Below are 19541 nucleotides of genomic sequence, written 5' to 3'. Positions count from 1 at the left end.
AATAAACCTGTACTTGGAGAGCTCGACCCTGGGGGAGCACTGAAGTCCAGCACTCATACTGTCTTGTGCAAAGCCATGCTACACTCACTCTGGGGAGCCTGGAGGTCTCGATGAGCTGAGCTTCGATGGAGCTAAGTTCACCTCTGTGCAATGAGAAATTCAGGGATATAGGGCTGTTTGGATTTGTGTGAGGGAACAGCCCCCTGGATGTGACCCTGCAAGCCTTGTGCTTCCATTCAAACTGCAGGTTTCATCTTTCTAGGGACACCATGCCAGCAGCATTTGGCTGGAGTAAGGGCATCAAGGTGATCCGTGTTCATGTGCTGGAGTCTGCAAAATTCCAGGTTTTGCACTTTTCTGGCAAAAAAAACATCTCTTGCATATAGGACAAAAAATCCCTACGTGTGCGAATGAGACTGTTCCCTCTCACCTTGTTCTCTCCACATGTTGTCCCATCAACAGCAGCATCCAGCTTGGAGTGGCATGTGGTCCCCACCGTGCACCACAGCGTGTTGCAGACACTCTGCAGAAAAAAAACATTTACACAGGACGTGGTTGCTGCAGGAGCCAACCCACTGGTAGAGGTTTTACTCACAGGGAGAGGATCGTCCCATGCAAAGCCCCCACCCCCAAAAAACCCCCTCAGAGTTGTATGAGTCCATGCTATGTTGGGAGGGGGACCCTGGCTTACATCCATGTCGTCACAGAAGGTGGAGTAGGCACCATACTGCAGGCGGCACTGGTGGCTCACATCATAGAGGACCCCCGGGGGCACCAGGGGGAAGTCCAGCACCTCCCGAGCAGGGGGGTCATCCAGGCACAGCCCCCAGCCCCGGCTGAAAGAGAGGTGTCAGGGCAGAGTCACTGCCTGGCTGGTGCAGGTAGGTTTCATGCACCACTCCAGCAGCTGCTAGCAAAGGAACCAAACATCTCATCAGTGTCTCGTCCCAAAATCCTGACATTCATTCTACAGCTGGAATGACCATGGCTCTCCAATAAACCCTGCATCTGCTCCAGCACGTGGGTCTCTACCCGCCCTTATCCAATTTCTGAGTCAGGTGATCTGGTGTCTGCAACTGCAGCCCACCTATCCCCAACACACCCCGACACTCCAACATGTCCTGGCACTCCATGACAAAAACCAGAATTGTTGCTCTGCCTGGGACTAATCCCCTGGATTTTAGTGTTGCAACCAAGTCATCAGCAAAGTCTTCAGCCCAGGGTCCAGTCCTCAGTTTCACTACTCAAGGTGAAGGGTTTCACTGAACGAACATTGCACTGCTGAGAAGCAGATGTTGTCCTTGTGTTCATATACCAGGCCAAGCCCAAAACATCCCTGCAGACGCTCCAGCTCTAGTGTCAATGCCCTGCTAATAAAAACAAAGTGGACTGTCAGCAGCAAAACTCACTCACTCTCATATCTGCTGCTACAAACAGTGCTCAGACTGTGCTGGACAGTGTGCTTTTAGAAAGAGATATTAAAACTGAGCGTGAAGCTCTGCCAAGACGGCCCGTGGCCTGCTGCCAGGCTGCTGGGAAGCCAAGATGGATGATCCTGGCTGGCTTGCTCTGCTGTGAGTGGTTTTGCTATGATACTTCCCAAACACACAAGAAATTGTCACTAGCTTAGCTTACAGTGTTGATTTAAACTAACGTGTTTCCAGCAAAGCAAAGTCTCCAGTGTGGGTTTCTGAACAGATTAGATTACTGCAGCTTGTCGTGGTTGGGAACAGGTCTAAATTAATGTGAAACAGGACTTCTTTCTAATGCAAGCTAGCAGCACAGCCCAGCTCAGGAGCAGCAATGAACAGGACTGGGAGTCACAGTGAGCACCTGCTTTGTGGGGTGCTGGCAGGGCTGCAGGGCAACGTCTGCCACAACAGCCACCCACTGCCCCTCTCACATCCTGCATTGCAGAGCTTCACTTCGGGCAACTGCCAGCCCCTAGCTTGGCTGGAAACAGCCCAGTGGGAACACAGCTCCTTTATATACCACATACATCGTTTTCATAAGCAACTTCCCCACTGAAAAAAATCAGTAAACATGCTGCTTTCAGCAGCCCATGTGCTGGAAAGTCTCTCTTTCCAAGACCACTAACAGTGAGAGCATCCTGCCTCCCCTCCAACCCACTGGAGAGAAGGATTGCTGTGGGTGATTCAGGCCTGAGCTGGACTGAATTAGGTGTGAATTATGCAGCTGGACGCAGTACCATGTCCAGCCTCAAGCTATAAACCTGTTTCAGGCATACAGCAAAGTCACTGCACTGCACCTCCAGAAGTTTTTCTTTACACACTGAAGGAAGATGCTTAAGAAGCATATGTTCTCTAAAATTAGAAATGATTACATCTTTACTGGGAAAGTCAAAGCTTAAGCACTGGACTCCTGCTCTAGCTGCATGAATGAAACTGCTACTTCTTTGTATTAATCCACAATCATCTAATCTGGCAACAGCATATGGGGGACTAACACCACCCCAAAAATGCCCCAAGCCCTCCATGCCCCCTGTTCTGCTGAAGACACTTTTTGTCTTGCCTCAGTTCACAGGAGATCTCTGCAGTCCTTGTATGGGGATGGTTCAGGTTTCTACAGTTATGTTCAAAATCTATTTCTTCATTAACCATTTTACAGCTGTCCTACAGGCATCTTCAACTGGCTTCCAGATTTTGGCAAAAAACTTAACTAAGCCAGCAAGAATTGGCATGAGTTTAATCTGGCTTTGAAGGGATATACAGTGACCCACACGACAGTAAAAAATCCACAGGGGTCTGCTCTGCATTTTCCTATTTCAGCCTGTTCATTAAAGAGCTGGATGATGGAATAGATGGTATGGTGATTAAATCCCCATATGTGAGTAGGCTGGGAGGATCTGCAAATGCGCTTGCAAGTAGGATTAAAATTCCAAAAGCTCTTGCAGAACTGGAAGAAGGGTCCAAAAAGCCAGAACTGAATTCAATAAAAACAAAGGCGAGGATTTAAACTTGGGAGGAATCAGCTGCACAAACAGAGGAGCTGGAATGACTGGAGAAGAGCAGTGCTGTAGGAAGAGCTGGGTGCTAGCGGCTGAGCAGGGGCAGCAGTGGGTGCTGCACAGGCAGGCAAGCCAGGCTTCAGGTGCTGAGGGTCAGCTAGAAAGAGCCCATGGGAAGATGATGGAAGAAGACCTTCAGCTCTGCAAAAATAGGCTGAAAAACAACTTGTCTGGTCTAGAGAAGGAAAGACTGAAGGGAAACATGACAGTCAGCAGCTGTGAGATGAGGGCAGGCTTCTCCATGCCACTGCACATTCACAGTCCCTGCAGAGCATCATGAGATACCAGACCCCTTTTTAAACATTTATTCCACCAACTAGGCTTAAAAGAGCTCACATCCTGTTGATGGGTGCATAGAAAAGAAGTTGTACAGCTTCTTCCCACCCAAAGCTGCTGCCTTGAGGATCACAGAGCCCTGTGCAGGACCACAGCACTGAAGCTGTGCTACCATCAGGGACACAAATCATTTTCTGATGCTTAAAGGTTCAACAGCGTTCACTCTCTCTTGTAAAACAATAACCATAATCTGAGAGCGTTGTGTTTTGTTTTTTTTTAACACAAAGTCCGTTCCAAGCACATCTAGCAATCCCAGGTCAGCAGGGTCTCATTTTTTGGCTCATTCCTTTCCATTCTCCTGCCAACACTACTAAAATGCACTCATGTCTGTGCTCGCAGCAGGCCGCTCCTTCGCCTCTGGGATGTCACAGATGCTGAGGGATGCCTGCTGAACTCTGCTCCACTCCTGAAGGAAGAGCTGCCCCTTCTGGGAGTGGAGCAAAGAGATGAAAACGCCACTGGACAGGCAGCCAGATGGTCTGCTTCTTCCCTGCTGCAGTTAATGGCAGCCCAAGGTTACTGCCAGCAGGAAATGCTACATCTAAAAACAAAGGTTAAAAACAAAAGCCCAAGAGTTCTGTGGATGCAAGAAAGACTCATTCCACTGGAAGCCACAAGTCACCAATAATTCACCCTATCTGGAGCCAAGCCCACGTTTCAGGCTGCTGGCTGGGATTCAGAAATGGGAGCTCAGCACCAACCAGTCTTCCTGCCATGAAGCTCCTAGCCCCTTGCAAACACACTGGCTGCAGCCAGAGCTTTTCTGTTGTTGCTTCTTAAAGATGCTCTCACTGTTTCCTAATCTTCTCCAGGCAAGGAAGAAAAACATCCCTCCAGTGCTAGAGACTGGCTGACAAATGTAAGTTTTGGGCCATGTTCCTAAGAATTTAATAACAACAGACTGGAAAATCAGCCACGGGGCACTACAAATAAACAAAAGCATGAAAGAATTTGGCTTGGTCTCATCTCCTCACATGGTGCCTCCCATCCCTAGGCAAACATCACACATTTGCCCCAAGCACAGCCTTGCTGCTGGGATGAGTGGAAAGCAAGCTCATGCTCTCTAGGGTGCACTGAGAGGTACAAATCCCACGTGCTATGGAAAACTGCTCCTTCAGCTCAGCAGCCTGGACACAGTAACGTGCTTCCAGCTGCACACCCATCCATTGGGCTGGTGCAAACAATGTGCGGCTGACACTGGGGCAGAGAGGAGCACAGTCAGCTCCAGCATTCTGCTGCTGGGGTAACTTCTGCTTCAGAAATCCCACCAACTAAGTCAATGAAGACAACTGCTCTGGCTTTAATTACTCAAACAACAATCACTGTGCCACAGCACAGAGTTGCTTTTGCATTCAAATACTTATCCTTCTCAGCAAGGACCAAGCCAAGTGAGCAAGTTAGAAATACCATCAAGTGCCCTAGGGTTGAATTCTGGGACCAGAAAGCATCCTGCAGACCCCACAGCTCAAACCCAGCCCCTACCCATGGCAGCCAGCTCAGCTGTGAGCACTGATGCAAATGAATGAGAAGAAGAAGCAAGGACTTACTCGAGGAATCGTGTGATGTACTCCCGGCTGCAGCGGGACCAGGTGAGTGGGGACGTGTCATACAGGAGCTGTGGAGACATGATGAAAGGTCTTTTCCCAACTGGCTCACAGTCATTGCTGCTTCCATCATGCTGAATCCCAAAACTGTGTAAGAGCACAGTCCCACAAAGGAGAGGTGAGACACATGCCTGCCACAACCACGCAGCTTCTCTGCTTTCTGACACACTACACCAGACACTGCAAACATTTACAACTTCATGGAGATGCAACTTAACAGGGAGCACTTAGCTATCTGGGAAATCCCAGTGGGACCACAGATGCTGTCACAAGCTTTGCCACATATGTTATGGAACAGGAGAGCCAGGCATCATCTCAGTTTGCATCTTGTAAGAGCTCAAGTGGGATTCTGTTGCTTCACAATTAAGAGGATACCATGCCCCTGATGAGCGACCATGGCCAACAGTTGCACACAAGAGGCCACTTGGTAAGCTGGGGAAATACAGCTGTGCCCAGGACTCCGTCCAGACCCTGTACTGCAACACCTCAGGCAATGGGAACAGCCCCAGAAGCTTATGTCCCCATGCACTGGAGTAAATAAATGACTATTTGTCACTATTTTTAAGTGACAAAGCCAGTGGACTGTGCCTCATACAGAGAGCATGTGAGGCTAGCATTTAACCAACTAGATCTAGGAAATTAAAATATAATGTATAATTATTAGATGGAATTTTTCCTAACATACATACTTCATGCAGGAGTTTTACTTTAGCTCTCTTACTGGCAATTCAACCAAGAATAAAGTAATGAGAATACTGAACAAAGTCAGTTTAATTAAACTTACTGACAGACTTTTACCATACAAAGATATGGACTATGATGTTCAAATGATTTTCTCAAGTTTCAAGTTTCCACTTGAAATTGGAATCAGAAGAATTCTGTGACTGATGCTACACATAGACTCTATTTTAAAATCTCTCAATGAACAATCCTCTTGACAACTTTTAGTATCAGGAACATACACGTGTACATATACATGTAATATGTGAAGGGTTCCTTTGGTTAGGCAACCAAAAACCTAACCCTGAAATGAATTTCTCAGGGTGCATTCTCTGAGATTCAGGGAACTGCTCAGCAATGTCCTTCCAACTTTAATTTGTCCCTCATCAAGTCTTGGCTGAGCCATACAGAGGACAGAGGTCAGAGAGGAGAAGAAGGAAAACAGGGGTACCTGTGTCCAAGCTCGTGGGCCACGGTGAAAGCCAGGGGCAGCCCTGTGTCCTCATTGATGTTGCAGCTCCTGTGGGGCTGGCACATCCCCGCCACATGGGACAGACCCAGGGTCTCACAGGGTCTGTTCATTGCTGCACAGATGTCCTTCCTTGGGTGATTGAAAACAACACACACAGCAAAAAGGAGGTTGAAGACAGTAAGATCCAAACAGTGATGGGAAACTGAGTGTGGGCAGAGCACAATATCCACAGGGCCAGCCCAGGACAGCTGCCTCAGAGCAGGCCCCTACTGTGTCCTCGTCCCAGTCTAATGGGAAGCCTTTAAGCACAGCAAGTACTGGCCAAACAGAAGCAAGAATGGAGACATCCAAATGTCTAAATGTCTTTCCACACAGAAAGATTTATGACTCGTCCTTTCCCCTTTACTCTCTCAATATCCCCAGCTTATTAGAAAGTCTGATTAATGAGAATGGCAAACCAGACTGGCTATGTTTGTTCTATTGTATAAATAAAGTTGATGCTGGGAATAATTAAGAAATTAATACATTTCTTGGGGAAGTACATCCCAGTGGTGTTGTGGTCTAGGACAGGGGAGCTCCAGCCACCCAGGAAGAACCCTGCCACTGAAGTACATGGCCTTAAGTGCCTTATTTCTACTACAAAGCAAATGTTCTAAAGATGAAACTGTTGTGGGTTGTGAATCACTATGCAAACAACCACAATACTGCCAACATCCAAGCTGCTGCAGCATGAAACCATCAAACCACATTCTGACTGCAAGGTATATAAACTTGGCCAGAGTCAAGAATTCCACCCAGCTACACGGGAGGTGAGGAGCCTGCTCTGAGGCTCCTTTGCAAATCCCAGAATACATCTACAAGAGAAAATGGAGAGCTAATCCCTGTGTACATCTGCCACGAGGACACACCCATTCTAGGGTTTCCCAATAGGGCCACAGTGAAAATCTGGTTTGGAAATCTCAACTTCTGGTAAATTGAGAGCAGCTTCCAGGTTTAAAACTGAGGTCTGACATCAGTTCCAGCCACTAGGGCCAGGCCACTTTCAGATTTCATGTTACATATTGTATATGCAGACTTCCAGACAGGGCTGAGGTACAGAGAGTGAGATTTAAGCAGCTTCCACTAAAATATGCAACTAGCTGCCTGTGTCCCACCTTCCTGCAGCCACTGGAGGAGTTTCTAGCTGGTGGAGTAACACCTACAGCATAAATCAGGACACAATACCTTGTGAGCAGGACTGCAACATCATGATGCAACGGATGGGAATCTCCTTTCACATTGATGCTCTTCTGCCATTTGCAAAAGCTTTTCAAGGTGTTGTCTGCATGGTGGGAGATTTTCAGATCCTCCTGCCAACACAATTAAAAGTCAGCTGTCACTTTGTTACTGGATCTGTTTGTTTTTCAGGATGCAGTGGGGAGGATCTGATCTCTGACCCATCAGAGTAAGAGTAGGAGTTACTGCTCTGTATTTTCTAAGCTGTAGGCTAGGTGGGAATACAGTTCTTTTTTTCCATCAGTGATTCAACCAAACCATTAAGTCGTGACATCAGTGGTTAAGAAATGCTGCAGGAAAATACTCCATCCTGGCTGATGTGCTTTAGGGAAGGATGCAGCTGGGCAGCCAGACTGAGCACTGTCAGGCTCCCTGAGAGTGACTGCTGCAGCTGGGAAACACAAACAACCAGCAACTCACAGCCCCCGCCAGTGCTACTGGCAGGGAATGCTCCTGTGGGATGCACTGAGCTTCAGCTACACAGCCACCACTGGACCCTTCTTCCCCAGCACTGACTTGGAGCTATGCGGCTAAATTACATATTATAAGAATCATGATTCACAGCTCCTCTGACATACAACCCTCCTAACTTCACCAGACCTGCAGCCCATGCAGAAGACAAGGAAGTAAAGCATGGGAATCTGTATTAATCTTACACAATTCAGCCATAAAAACTGTGTACGAACGAGCTCACAGGCTTTCAAGGCCAGCTCTTTGTGTATCCCACTTGGGCTGCCAGGATGGAAGTGTGAGTCACTTTGTCTTCTTTTTACCTCTTCGTTCTCCAGCAGGATGAGTCGCACTATGGCAATGTTGATGGGGTTCCCAATGCTGGCATGGTGGAACAGCCCTGCCACCTGCAAAGCACGGAAGTCAATAAAGGCCAAAAGAAACATCTGGCACTATGACAGTTCTCCTGGTGAGTACATTTGCAAGGCAACATGAGCTTAAAGGGGAGCTACTGAAGGTTGTTGACAACATCTCAACATCTTGGGGAATTCCCAGAAGTAAAAGACAAGACCAGATGTAGACCTAGATTAAAGCATTCATAATACAATGGAAACTGATATAATCAACGTAGCATACTGAAACTCAACCAGAAATGCCGGGGGGACCACCTCCACTTTCACTCCCTAACAGATGTGTTAAACACCTCAAAGCCAGCACTCTCAGTGCCTTCACCAACACCAGGAAATCCAGGGATGTTACCTTGAGGTCTTCTATCCAATCCCACCCTCTCTTCTGGCCGTCAACCACACCTCCTCTGAAATGCAAACAGATGCCACCACAACAGCTGAACACCAAACAGACTTTATCAGCTCACACTGGCTTATCTGCTTGTTTTATGGCTTTAGCAAAACTTCCCTGGATTTCCAAGACCACCATGTTCTCTCCACACATGACCCTGGATGTGGCCCTGCTCAAGGTGGCCTGGCATGAGCAGAAGTTGGGCAAGGTCACTTCCAGGGGTCCCTTCCCACCTTAAACCAGTCAGATTCTGTGACTACAGGCTAAATTGAGAGTGGCACTCTGGATGTGTAAAGGTTAGTTCATTAACACATCTAGTACCACCTAGTTATGACTCAATGCCTCCAGGAAAGCCAGAGTTTAAGCAGCAGAATGAAAATCTGAGGAATTTCAATGCAATTATTACAGTTATCTTACAAAACCGCCTATAACTCTTACCACTAAATACTCCCATGGTTTAGCACCAGCAAAACAGCTCAGCTGCAGTCTGGACCTGTGCTCTATTCCTCCCCTCAGCTGCCCTCAGTGGCACCTTCCCAGGGAAGCCATTCTCACTTCTGTCATCCAGGTTAGTGCACTCAGCCATCACTGGCAGGCTGGCTGGCACCGGCTCTGCAGCATTTGGGGCTGAGATGAAATACACGATGGCAGCTGCCCTGCAGCACTCTCTTTGTGGGTGTCTCTTATTGGCACCGCCAGCACTGAGTTCAAGGGAGTCTGAGCCAGAACTCCCACATCTCTGCAGGTATTTTTCTGTGAGAATGCTTCCTTATCAAGCAGGGGCTGTGGGTGGCCCCAGCACAGGCTTCAGCTACACCTCCCCACCCAAGCTGCCAGCTTGACTAACTGAGGAGAGCAGTGGTGGTAACGCTGTGGCCATGGCAGCACCTGTCCCCTCTCATTCCTAAAGCAGTAGGTGCAGGAGGAGGAGTCCTGCCCTTGCAGTATCTACCTGGCAGGCCATGTTAACCACCCTCGGTGAGAAAGGGAAGGGAACAGCCCTTGATCCCCATGGGGAAGGTGAAACTGCTGTAGGCAGAGACGGCTGCTCCCATCTGCACCAAGACTTTGTCCCAGGGCTTGCTCACAGCAGTTCACCCTCCTGAAGCAGATGGAGGACTGAACAACACAGAAAGCAAATGTGAGGGTGGGAACAGCCTGTTTGGTAAGAGATTTGCTGAGGTCCCATCAGGAATGAGCTCTGGCAAGCCCAGTGGCACTTATGTCTCATAGCTGCATCTCCAGGGAACAGGCAGCTTTGCATCTGAGAAAATCAGGACTCACCATGTTCATCACAGTCAGCACGTACTTCTCGATGTTCTCACTCCCATGGTATTCTATCATCTTGGTGTCTGCCACCACTAGTGTTTCCACCCACTTCTCCTTGCTGATGGAACGCTGCTTTATTCTTCTCTTCCTGTGTTGTTTCTGTTCCCATCTTTCCCTCCGCTTCTCAGACTTCTCTAGGCTTTCCTGAGATTCTGAGGGATTAAAGGGAGAAAAAAAGACTCTTCTTTGGTAAAAAGTCTGCAGCATTAGCAAAATACCACCAAGACACCTTTTTTTTAAATAAAAAAAATTAAAGAATCTGTTGGTGTTGATCAGGAGGACTCACACCCATCAGACCCAAAACCTACTTGCATATTTGCTGTGCTACATGCTCAAAAAATTCACTGAGAGATGAAAACTGTGACTTCACGCTGTACAGCAGCATGCATGAGAAAGCAGAAACTCCTCTGAAATAAGTTACTGAGCTGAAACATGGTCTGAAATATTTTGTGAGTCTCCCAGAGCAGAGCACTTCCGTTTTATATCAACACATTAATTTACAGGCAAACATGGAGAGATGCTTGACTATGCACTGCAGAGAAACAACACCATTTGCTCAGCACTTTTGAGTATAATCAAACACTTCTATTTTGCTGGGAAAGACAGTTACCCAACAGAATAAACTCCATGCCCTGAAAACTGCATGTCCTGAGCCAAATCCCAAAGATCATGGCTGCCCTGGACAGGACTGAAACACCCACAGGGCTGCAGTGATTTCCCTGGCCACATGAAGACTGAACTCCAGGTTTCTGTGCTGCTCATCCCCAGAGAAACAAGATGGACGTTCACTGGGCTGAAAAGACACACGATGTCAAAAGAGGGCTTGGATGTTCCTAATGCACACCAGACTGGGAATTCTCATGTTGAGACTTCTCCTGTGACGCTGCTCCAAGATCAAGGTCAGGGTCAGCCCCAAGTTGGGTAAAGGCTTTACAAACCACATCACACACAGTGGGAAATGCTTTTATGACCAGTTTCTAAGGGCTCTGCCTTACTTTATTAACAGTGAACTTTTACATTTTATGGACTATCCTGTACGTTAGCTGTGAAAGAGCATTTTATGCTCCAGCCTGAAAAATCCTAAGTATCTGAATAATTTGATGAATTGCTAATACCACTGTGACAGTTTAATCACAACGGCTTCCTTGGAGTTTGTTTTCATTGTGTTCTTTGCTGCTCAGCTTCCATGCGGGATGTGGAGCGCGGTGCAGACAGCTCCCTGGCTACCAGGCAGGGGTTGAATGGCATTTCCCCTCAAGATCCCTGTCACACACTTGCCCAGCTGTACATACAGGCTCACAAAATTCATCACAAGGTATTGACAGAAAGTGAATACCACGCTGATCTAACACCATCTGGCTGTATGTGATGATTTGCAAAGAAAACCAGCAATACATCAGTAGAAGATGAAAGACTTGAGGTAATACAAATTCTGTAGACTTTCAGTTTCCTTTCCAGGGCACATACATCATGTCCACATTGCTGGTCTGTATTCAAATAGAGATTCAGCTACAATACACACTAGCCATACCATATCCAGTGAAATTCATTTACAGTCAACAGGCTTCAAGGTCTAGAAGGAAGGAAGCATTACTACTATTATCAGTTTATTCATTTAGATTAAAAGAAGAATGCCTAAAGATAACATTACAGAAAAAAAGGGGGTTGGGGAAGCAGAGAGCTCTATGGAATTAGTAAGACAAGATACATTGCCTGGAAGGTGAAACTTCAAATATCCAGACTAGCAAAGTAAAGCATCCAGTCTTTCCAACTTCCCTCCCCGAGCCCTGTCTTGTGTCTGTCAGCACTGCACACAGTTCTGCACTGAGAGCTGCAGGGACCCCAGGCCAGAGCTGCTGGCTCAGCATGGGTGGTGGCTGCTCCCAGCTCCAGGTACTGCTGAGCTCTGGGGATGCTGCCCCAGCTCCTGAGGGAAGTGAGTCATCTCAAGTTCAAGACCTGCTCCAGACTAATGGGTAGAAATGTCCCTTTGCTGTTTCTCTTGCCTCCAGGGTTTCTTCCTAAGGCAAATACCTCCTTACTGCATGATTTGACTGCAGGCAGACATTCAGTTTTCAACTAGGCAGTTAAAATAGCTCCAAAATAACAAGGGCAACACAGACCTCAGTGCAGCTGTACCGGCCCTCAGGACATGGGTTCAAGCTCCAGCAGCCAGGCTGCCCAAAGCAATGATTGTTCTTCTTCACTGAGAACAGCGTCAACCAGTTTATGACTAGCTGTGGGATTTTATCATGGAAAAGACTTTGAACTTCCTTCTCTGAGCCTCACACACTCTCCCTCCCAGTGCCAGAACTGCAGGCCATGATTCTCTGCTTGCGCAATGCAGTCTTTGAGCTCTGCTCCAGCAAAGTCAAAGCCCTGCAAGAAACACAGACTGCAGTACCTCCCAGACCTGCTCTCAGCTTTCAGCACTGTTCATCTGAGCCACCACTGCCTGCTTTTTCCAGGACATTCATTTTCTGGGGGCCAGCCCTCTCCCTGGAGCTCAGAAGGAAAGCAAAGAGACCACTGACCAACAGAGACCCCACACAAATGCCCTGTGGGAGGGGGTGGCCTGCTGCAAAAAACTGCTGGTTTTCTACCTCTCCAAAAAGGAGGGAGAGCTGCCTTTGCAGAAATGGACCATTAGTTCCTTGATGCTAATACAAGCACAGTGCTACAGATACAGATAGCATTAAACTTGCATTAAAATAATTCCGTTGGGCAGAAGGGCCATGGTGACAACATGGATTCACTGGCATAAATGGGAATTCTGGTCTTTAGCTCATGGAAACCAAGTTTTACTCCAGAAGACCAATCCTCTGGACAGTCACAAACTGATGCTCGCAAGGAATCAAAACCAAATACTCCACCTCCACATCACAGTATACTTGCAGCAGGCCTAGGTAAAGAAGATGAGAGTGAGAGGTCTGAGGTTCAGCATGTACGTGAGAAACATAAGCAAACACAGGAAAACTGGCAGGAGAAAAAAAAACTGCCACGATTCTTGTGACTTGTGGGCTCCACTCATGAATGTCAGAAAACTTCTGCCTGCTGCTAAGCAAGCAAATTTTCTTGACTTGCAATTTGAACCAGTGGGCAGCCTTCCCACAGTAAAAAACGCTTGTGGAAACCACTGAGTGCCTACGCCTTCAGAAACTTGGCCATCATGCAGCAAGGAGCCCAAGGCCATCTGGCAGGCTCCTACCAAGCAGGCCCAGCACTGCCCACCACCCACTGAAACCACCACAAAACCACAGGTCAGTTGTGTCTCAGTGCTCTGAGCATTTTCTTTCCAGCCAGATAAGTGGCAAAAGGGACCTTCAGCACAATGACTCCCAAAACTCAAATTAGAGCCATCAGTGTCCTTTGAGGTAAAAGTTGGGTGCTGAAATCTTATCACAGGAGCTGCACACTCCTAGATTTTAAGATAAGCGTGTCTGCTGAGGAACCTTAGGGTACTAATGATTGGCTCTGATTCCTTTATCTTTTCACTGTGTACTTCAAATTACAGAACCCAAATTAATAATTCTAGGATCTAGCTGCAGTAAGTTCATCGTGAGAGGTATGAGAAAGGAGACAACACCTTGCACGCCGCAGGCTGCCCATGCTGCTGGCTGCTTCTTGTCTTGTTCTCCCAGGTGCTCAGGAGCATGGCGTCTATATATCCTGTGGGGCTGTGCTGTTGCATCCTCAGGAAAGCTGGTGACTACTGGTTCAATGAAATAGTCCTCGTTCATGAGCCGAAACACACCTTTCTGTAAGAGAGAGACAGAGATGTAATCATGAAGCCACCCGCACCTAGTATGAACCTGAGGAGGGGAGAGGTTTGCAAAATGTACCAGCTAGAAATGCCTTCTCTAAAAAGATTGCTTTTATGGGTATTTTGAGCTCTAACTTCCCAGACAAATGGAAGTGAGCATGGGTTGATGAGTAGGAAAGCAAAAAGTTAAAGAGATTCCAGTCACAAGGTGCAGAAGGTGATGAACTGAAAAAGTATCTGACACCAAGGAGTGAATTCAGGGACTACAGGGATGCTGAGACATAGAAATGCCTTCTCCAGAGAAACAGAACCAGAGCACACCAGGAATGTGTGTATGCCTGACCTTGGGCTGTGCTTCCTCCTCCACATTCACACCACCTCTCCCTGACCTTCATGGAGAAGCTCTGGAGAGCTGAGAATTTCAGTCCGAAGCATGGCTTTGGTCACAGTTCAGAACCAGTGTTTTGAGTAGCAGTGGAGATGTTTTCATAAGGATATCCTCACAAGATGAAGTCAGTCACCTTTGCACTAAGTCCTGCCGCTGTGAACCCCCAGGTTACAGACTTCCTGCAGTCAAATACCAGAAAACCTTGAGGGAAAAGGAGGAGGAACCTATGGGGGCTCTTGATCACAGCAGGAACTCAAATCAAGGAAAGTCAGTCCAAGGAGATCTGTGCTTTATGCAACAAAGAGGATATGTCACTGGTATCTCTCCTTCAGCAGGAAATGAGATCCTAAAACTTCATTTGTTTAATTATGAACCTTCTGGCCCTGGTCTAGCTACAACACATTGTTATGGACTTACCTGGGATCTCAAAGCCCCAAGCTGCATCTGAGGAACAAACAGATATCTGAAAGCACTGCCATTTGCTGCATGGGAAGCTCTTTGAATGGGCAGCTTCATCCCCAGGAACTGGGAGCTCCTGGGCTGGGGTCTGCAGCTGGAGCAGAGATTGCTGCCCTGTGTAAGCCTGGCCAGGATGCTCTGCAAGGGCTGCACTCTGCCCCAGGGAGGTTCTGTGGGAATGCTGAGGGCTTTGCTGTCTGCAGGAAGGCCTGGTTTGCTCTGTTTAAAACACACCTGCTAATCTCACTGCACCTCACTGACATCCCTGCTCCTGCTTCCCTGACACTCGTGCTGTAACAAGAGGAGCAGGCAGACCTGAAGAAGGTGAAACCACACTGACAATGTTATGCACAAGAGAGCACAGCCCAGTTCTCAGCACTGTGCTTCATTTTAGAATCCTTGACAGGAGGTTTCAAATGTTCTAACAGCCTTCTAAGAAAGGTGAAGCCTTTCACAGAAACGGATCTCAAAGGCAGGTAAGGTTGTTAAAGAAGGAATAATTATCCCATGCTAAACATCTAACAAATGCTGGACCAGCTGCTGCACCAGGAGAAACAAGAGAGGGACTTGACCCTCTGAGGCGCTAATATGACTTATTTCAGCACCTGAGGCTGCCATAAGCAGGAATTTTGGGACAGCCCATCTGTGCTTCACAGCTCCTAAGTGGAGAGTGCTTCTAACAGAGCAGTGCTGTGCTTGAAATGCAAGGTACTGCCACTGGGTACAAATCCAATACAATTCCGTGGCCTACAGAACTAGATTTTCTCACACCAGCAATGTGTTCCCCATTTACACCCTGAAACACCTAACACAATTACAAGGTGCATGTGAGTAATCACTGTAACAAAGCTCAGTGACACACTTCGCTTTCCTCAATGATTATGTGAGACACACAGCACACTGTTAGTGCAGTTTCCTGTGGTTTAGTTTCTGACAAAAAGCCTTGGTTATTTTAAGACTGAGCAGAGAAGCTCTGAAGCTTCTTAAGGCTGAAGTTTTCTCATCACTCAGTTTACTGGCTGCAGGCAGCATCGTGCTGATGCCTTTTGTGAGCAAACACAAAACATACCTACAGCATTTATATGATACTGTTCATTTCCAACTCATTTTACAGGCCTTAATTATGTGATTCTCCAAACTGTCATAAAAAAGGTGTTTCCAGATGACACATTACACTGAAAAGGAATTACTTAATGAGTATTATTTTCTCTTCCATCCATAGTTAATTCACTAAGAGATGTTTAATCCTGTTAACCAGTTCCTGTAGCATTCATTATCCTGAAGATAGGAGTTATTACAGTTCCAGCTTCTCAGAAGGAAAAACTGCCCAAAGCCAGGGAGGAAGTTAATGCAAAACCAGAATCAGAGCTCAGATTGTGGTACCCAGCTCTGAGCTATTATCAAGCCCTTCAGCAGGCTCCCTTCAGATCTCAAGCTTCACTGAGAACCCCAGCTGCTGCACTGAGAATGAAAGTGCAAATGAAATGATCTGACCCACCAACTCAGTGAGCTATGAAGCACAAGGTGCTGAACACCCTCGAGGTTAAGTCAACACCTTCCAGGATGTGCCCAGTATTTTTCACAACCTTCACCACATTATGCTGTCAGAGACAACCCTTCTGGGTCTCTGGACACACCACGCCTGCTCCAACTGCATCAACTACTTTTGAAGTTGAAACCCTGTCTCAGAACCAGCATGGGGAACAGCCCCAGGTATGTGTCCTCAACTTCTGCCCATCGTGAGGAAGGTGTGAGCTCCTGATGATGTAAAGAGGCACAGCTTTGTGTCCAAGGAACAGTGATTTGTGTGGCTGTGTGGACCTCCAATTTAAAAACTGCTATGCTCGAGCAGGGTAACTCAACACACAGACACACACTGCTTTTCTTTAAACACAGGAAGCTTAAAATACAAACACAGCCCCCAGTTGAACTGAAGCCACCTGCAGCAGTCAGCAGCCTGAGGACCTGATGGGACTCGGACAGAAGCACGTGGGAAACAGAGGCAAGGATTTACCAACCCTGCAAATGCAAAGAAGTGGGGCACGAGGACTACTGCTGATTCCTACTTGCTGCTGCGGCAGCCCTGTGCCCTGTGTGCAAGCCAGCTCTGTGCAGGGGTCACTGCATGAAGCAGAACCCTCTCACATCACAGTGCTGTTGGCATCTCCCTGCCCCTGTTGCGAACAGAAGCGTCTGCTCATCATGAAAGTTATGAAGCTATACCATAATGATTCTGCAAATCTCTAAGATTTAAAACGCTGTGGGGACCCAGTACCTGTGCCAGCCAGATGCAAGCTACTGCAGACATAAAAATTTATGCTAAAGACATGAATTCGCCTTCCTACGTGCCTATACCACAGTCTTACCAGTGATAATGACTTTGGCTTTCAGCTAAACTTACCTTCTTAAATGTCACTACTGCCTTTGAAGATACTGGCCATGGAATAAGACAGCTGACGTTCACTTTTTGTGGAAAGAGATTTCACTACACATGAACCACACTATCATGAGATGGTTTTCCATTATCACGAGATATTTCATCATCTCCAGGCTCTGAACAACTACACTTTCAGATGTGTTTCTCATAATCCTATATTTGTATACTTGAAGATAGAAGCGATATGGGAATTGCTCTTTGGGAATTCGGACACAAACACAAGTAAACACAGTCCCAAGAGTTCCCAAACTACTGGAATCCATGGGAAATTTACAGTCAGGTCATCCGAAGCAGCATCAAACCTACACAATGAGATTTTGACTCTGCTGCTATCGGGAGGAATTTTGCCACTGCTTTCCAGAGAAAGAAAGATTTCACACAGCTTCTGCTATTTCCCTGTTGGTTAAGAACCGTGGCACTTACCAGCCCATCACACGTACTGAGTGCAGCCAGGCCTCCCTTCAGCGTCCTGCTCTGAACCTCCCCGATCATATGGCAGGAGTTGTAAGTGTGAGACTGGATCTTGGCATCAGCGATTCCCCCATAGCGCCTCTCACTGACAAACCCAGGGGTGAGGAGGTTGATGTTAAGGCTCAGGTTGAATTTCAGGGGTTGTCCTTTGTAATGCAGTTCATAGAAAGCAAGGAACTTGTTCTTGGAGGAAAGAGACCTTCTGTGAAGGGCTCGGTGTGACAAGTCGTAGGACAGGAAGGATCCGCTCTCGTCAACCTTGACTGGATGAACAATGTCGCTGCTGGAGGACCACAGTGCAGGCTCTGCAAAGAAAGGGCTTCTGTGGTTAGCTGTACGATTAAGCATCTTTCCTCCTACCACTTGAGCTGGATACTAAACTCCCAAGACAGCTCACTGGGGTCAGTTACACAGATGCCTGCTGGATCTGGCAGGCAGTGCCTACTGCAGCTGCCAGTTCCCAGCATCTGCAAAGTACCTGCACTGCCTGGGCTGCTTCTCCTTGCCTCTGACAGTGCATCCTCGCCTCCTCCCGTGGGCTACTGCTAGTAGCTGATCTTACAAGTATTAGTTATGGGGCTCTGCTCTGACCAAGGACCTCCACAGCACAACTGGGGGCCAGCCCCAGTTTCCACGCACACATTCCCACTGTTTAATTACAGTTGTTGGAGTAAATAAACTAAAAACAAAACAAACCAAGGCAGTTCTGAAACGGTGTCTGGAAAACCGTGCAGGAGATCTCTGCTGGCAAAGCAGCTCCCCGGGCTCAGAGGATCCCAACGCTCCCACCGCCAGCTGCTGCTGCGCTCTGGCCCGAGGCCATCAAGAGACCCTGCGGGGATCTGGGCAACCTTGGGACCCCGGGGCCAGCTCTCCAGCTCCTACGGGCGGCTCCGCACCCGCGGCCATCCCCGCGCACATCCCCTCGCTCACCTGGCTGCTCGGTGCCGCCGCTCCGCTGCGTGCCCGCGACCAGCGCGGCGGCGAGGAGCAGGAGCCGTCCCGGGGCCGGCATGGGTGCGGGCAGGGCCGGACCGGGCCGGGCACGGCACTGAGTGTCTCCCGGCCCGCGGGGCCGCCCCGCCGCCGCCGCTCTCCCGGCCCGGCCCCGCCGCTGCCCCGCGGCCGCCGGCACAGCTCGGGACTGACCCCGCGCGGCCGCCGTGTGCGGGACACTGTGCTCGACGCGGGCAGCCCGCTCCTCCGCTGAGCGGAAAGCAATACGTCGTCTGTTCCCCGTGCCTGTCAGGACCTCACCACCTAGCTCTATCTGTTTAAGCCAGAAGGCTGAAACGTTTAAAGGACGGCAAACCCGAGTGTTTAGTTTCAGATAAGCAGAATTGGAATGATTACTTGCGAGTGAGGTTTAATGGGTTTATAATGATAGGCTGTTGCAGCTTTGGTTACATGGAGCTGATATTTTTAAATGAAGCAATTCCGGTCAGAAGTCTGCATTTCTAGGCCTAATTCAACTGTAAAACACCACAGAAATATGTTATCTAAGATATATTTTATGCAGGGCAAAACCCAGGTCTGTGTTTGACACTTTGTGCTTGCTGGATGCTGCCTCACTGCCGTGCTTTCATGTGGCAATCTGGGCACACACACACAGTTCAGTGGATGTACCGCTACGATCACGTCTGACTTGCCAAAATCAGGCATTCTGCATCTTCTGCAAGCAACAGAGAAGAACGCAATTATTTTTTAAAGCATCCCAATATTTAAAAAACAATTGCTCTTGAACGGCCCTGGGCACATTCCAGCACGGCAGTACTCTCACCCAGTGACTGCTGATGTTGACAGCAGCTCTGCCAAGGGGAAACAAGAGAACCTGGCCACTTCTGCCTCTTGGTAAGTATCTCCAGAGTCGGGGCACTGACCCACAGCACTTACACAGCTGTGCTGGAAAGGTTCCTGCGTCTCCCCAGCTCCTCTGCATCCTGCGGGCAGCGCTGCCCTCGGTGCTGTGCCCGTCTGGGCTGAACGTCAGAGCCTATAATACAACGAAACG

At 48.1% G+C, this 19541-nt stretch overlaps 1 protein-coding gene across 1 annotated transcript in view; it reads right to left on the bottom strand.

Annotated features, from left to right (window-relative positions):
• Positions 1-18545, bottom strand: part of ADAMTS7 (ADAM metallopeptidase with thrombospondin type 1 motif 7) — a 45343-nt gene extending 26798 nt beyond the window's left edge. Inside the window, exons 1-10 of the mRNA XM_065734128.1 lie at positions 18464-18545; positions 17483-17835; positions 13599-13770; positions 9968-10164; positions 8209-8292; positions 7385-7509; positions 6140-6289; positions 4912-5055; positions 692-836; positions 431-523 (exon numbers count right to left, since the gene is read on the bottom strand). Of these exons, the coding sequence (XP_065590200.1) occupies positions 431-523; positions 692-836; positions 4912-5055; positions 6140-6289; positions 7385-7509; positions 8209-8292; positions 9968-10164; positions 13599-13770; positions 17483-17835; positions 18464-18545 (1545 nt within the window). The remainder of the gene's footprint in view (positions 1-430; positions 524-691; positions 837-4911; positions 5056-6139; positions 6290-7384; positions 7510-8208; positions 8293-9967; positions 10165-13598; positions 13771-17482; positions 17836-18463) is intronic.
• Positions 18546-19541: the final 996 nt, after the last annotated feature.

The sequence above is a fragment of the Cyrtonyx montezumae genome, unplaced genomic scaffold, assembly GCF_038088225.1.
Source record: "Cyrtonyx montezumae isolate F1298 unplaced genomic scaffold, pur_monq_1.0 scaffold_17, whole genome shotgun sequence".
Classification (NCBI taxonomy): domain Eukaryota; kingdom Metazoa; phylum Chordata; class Aves; order Galliformes; family Odontophoridae; genus Cyrtonyx; species Cyrtonyx montezumae.
The sequence above is the reverse complement of the archived record's forward strand: the minus strand, read 5'-3'. Positions and strand labels throughout refer to the sequence as shown.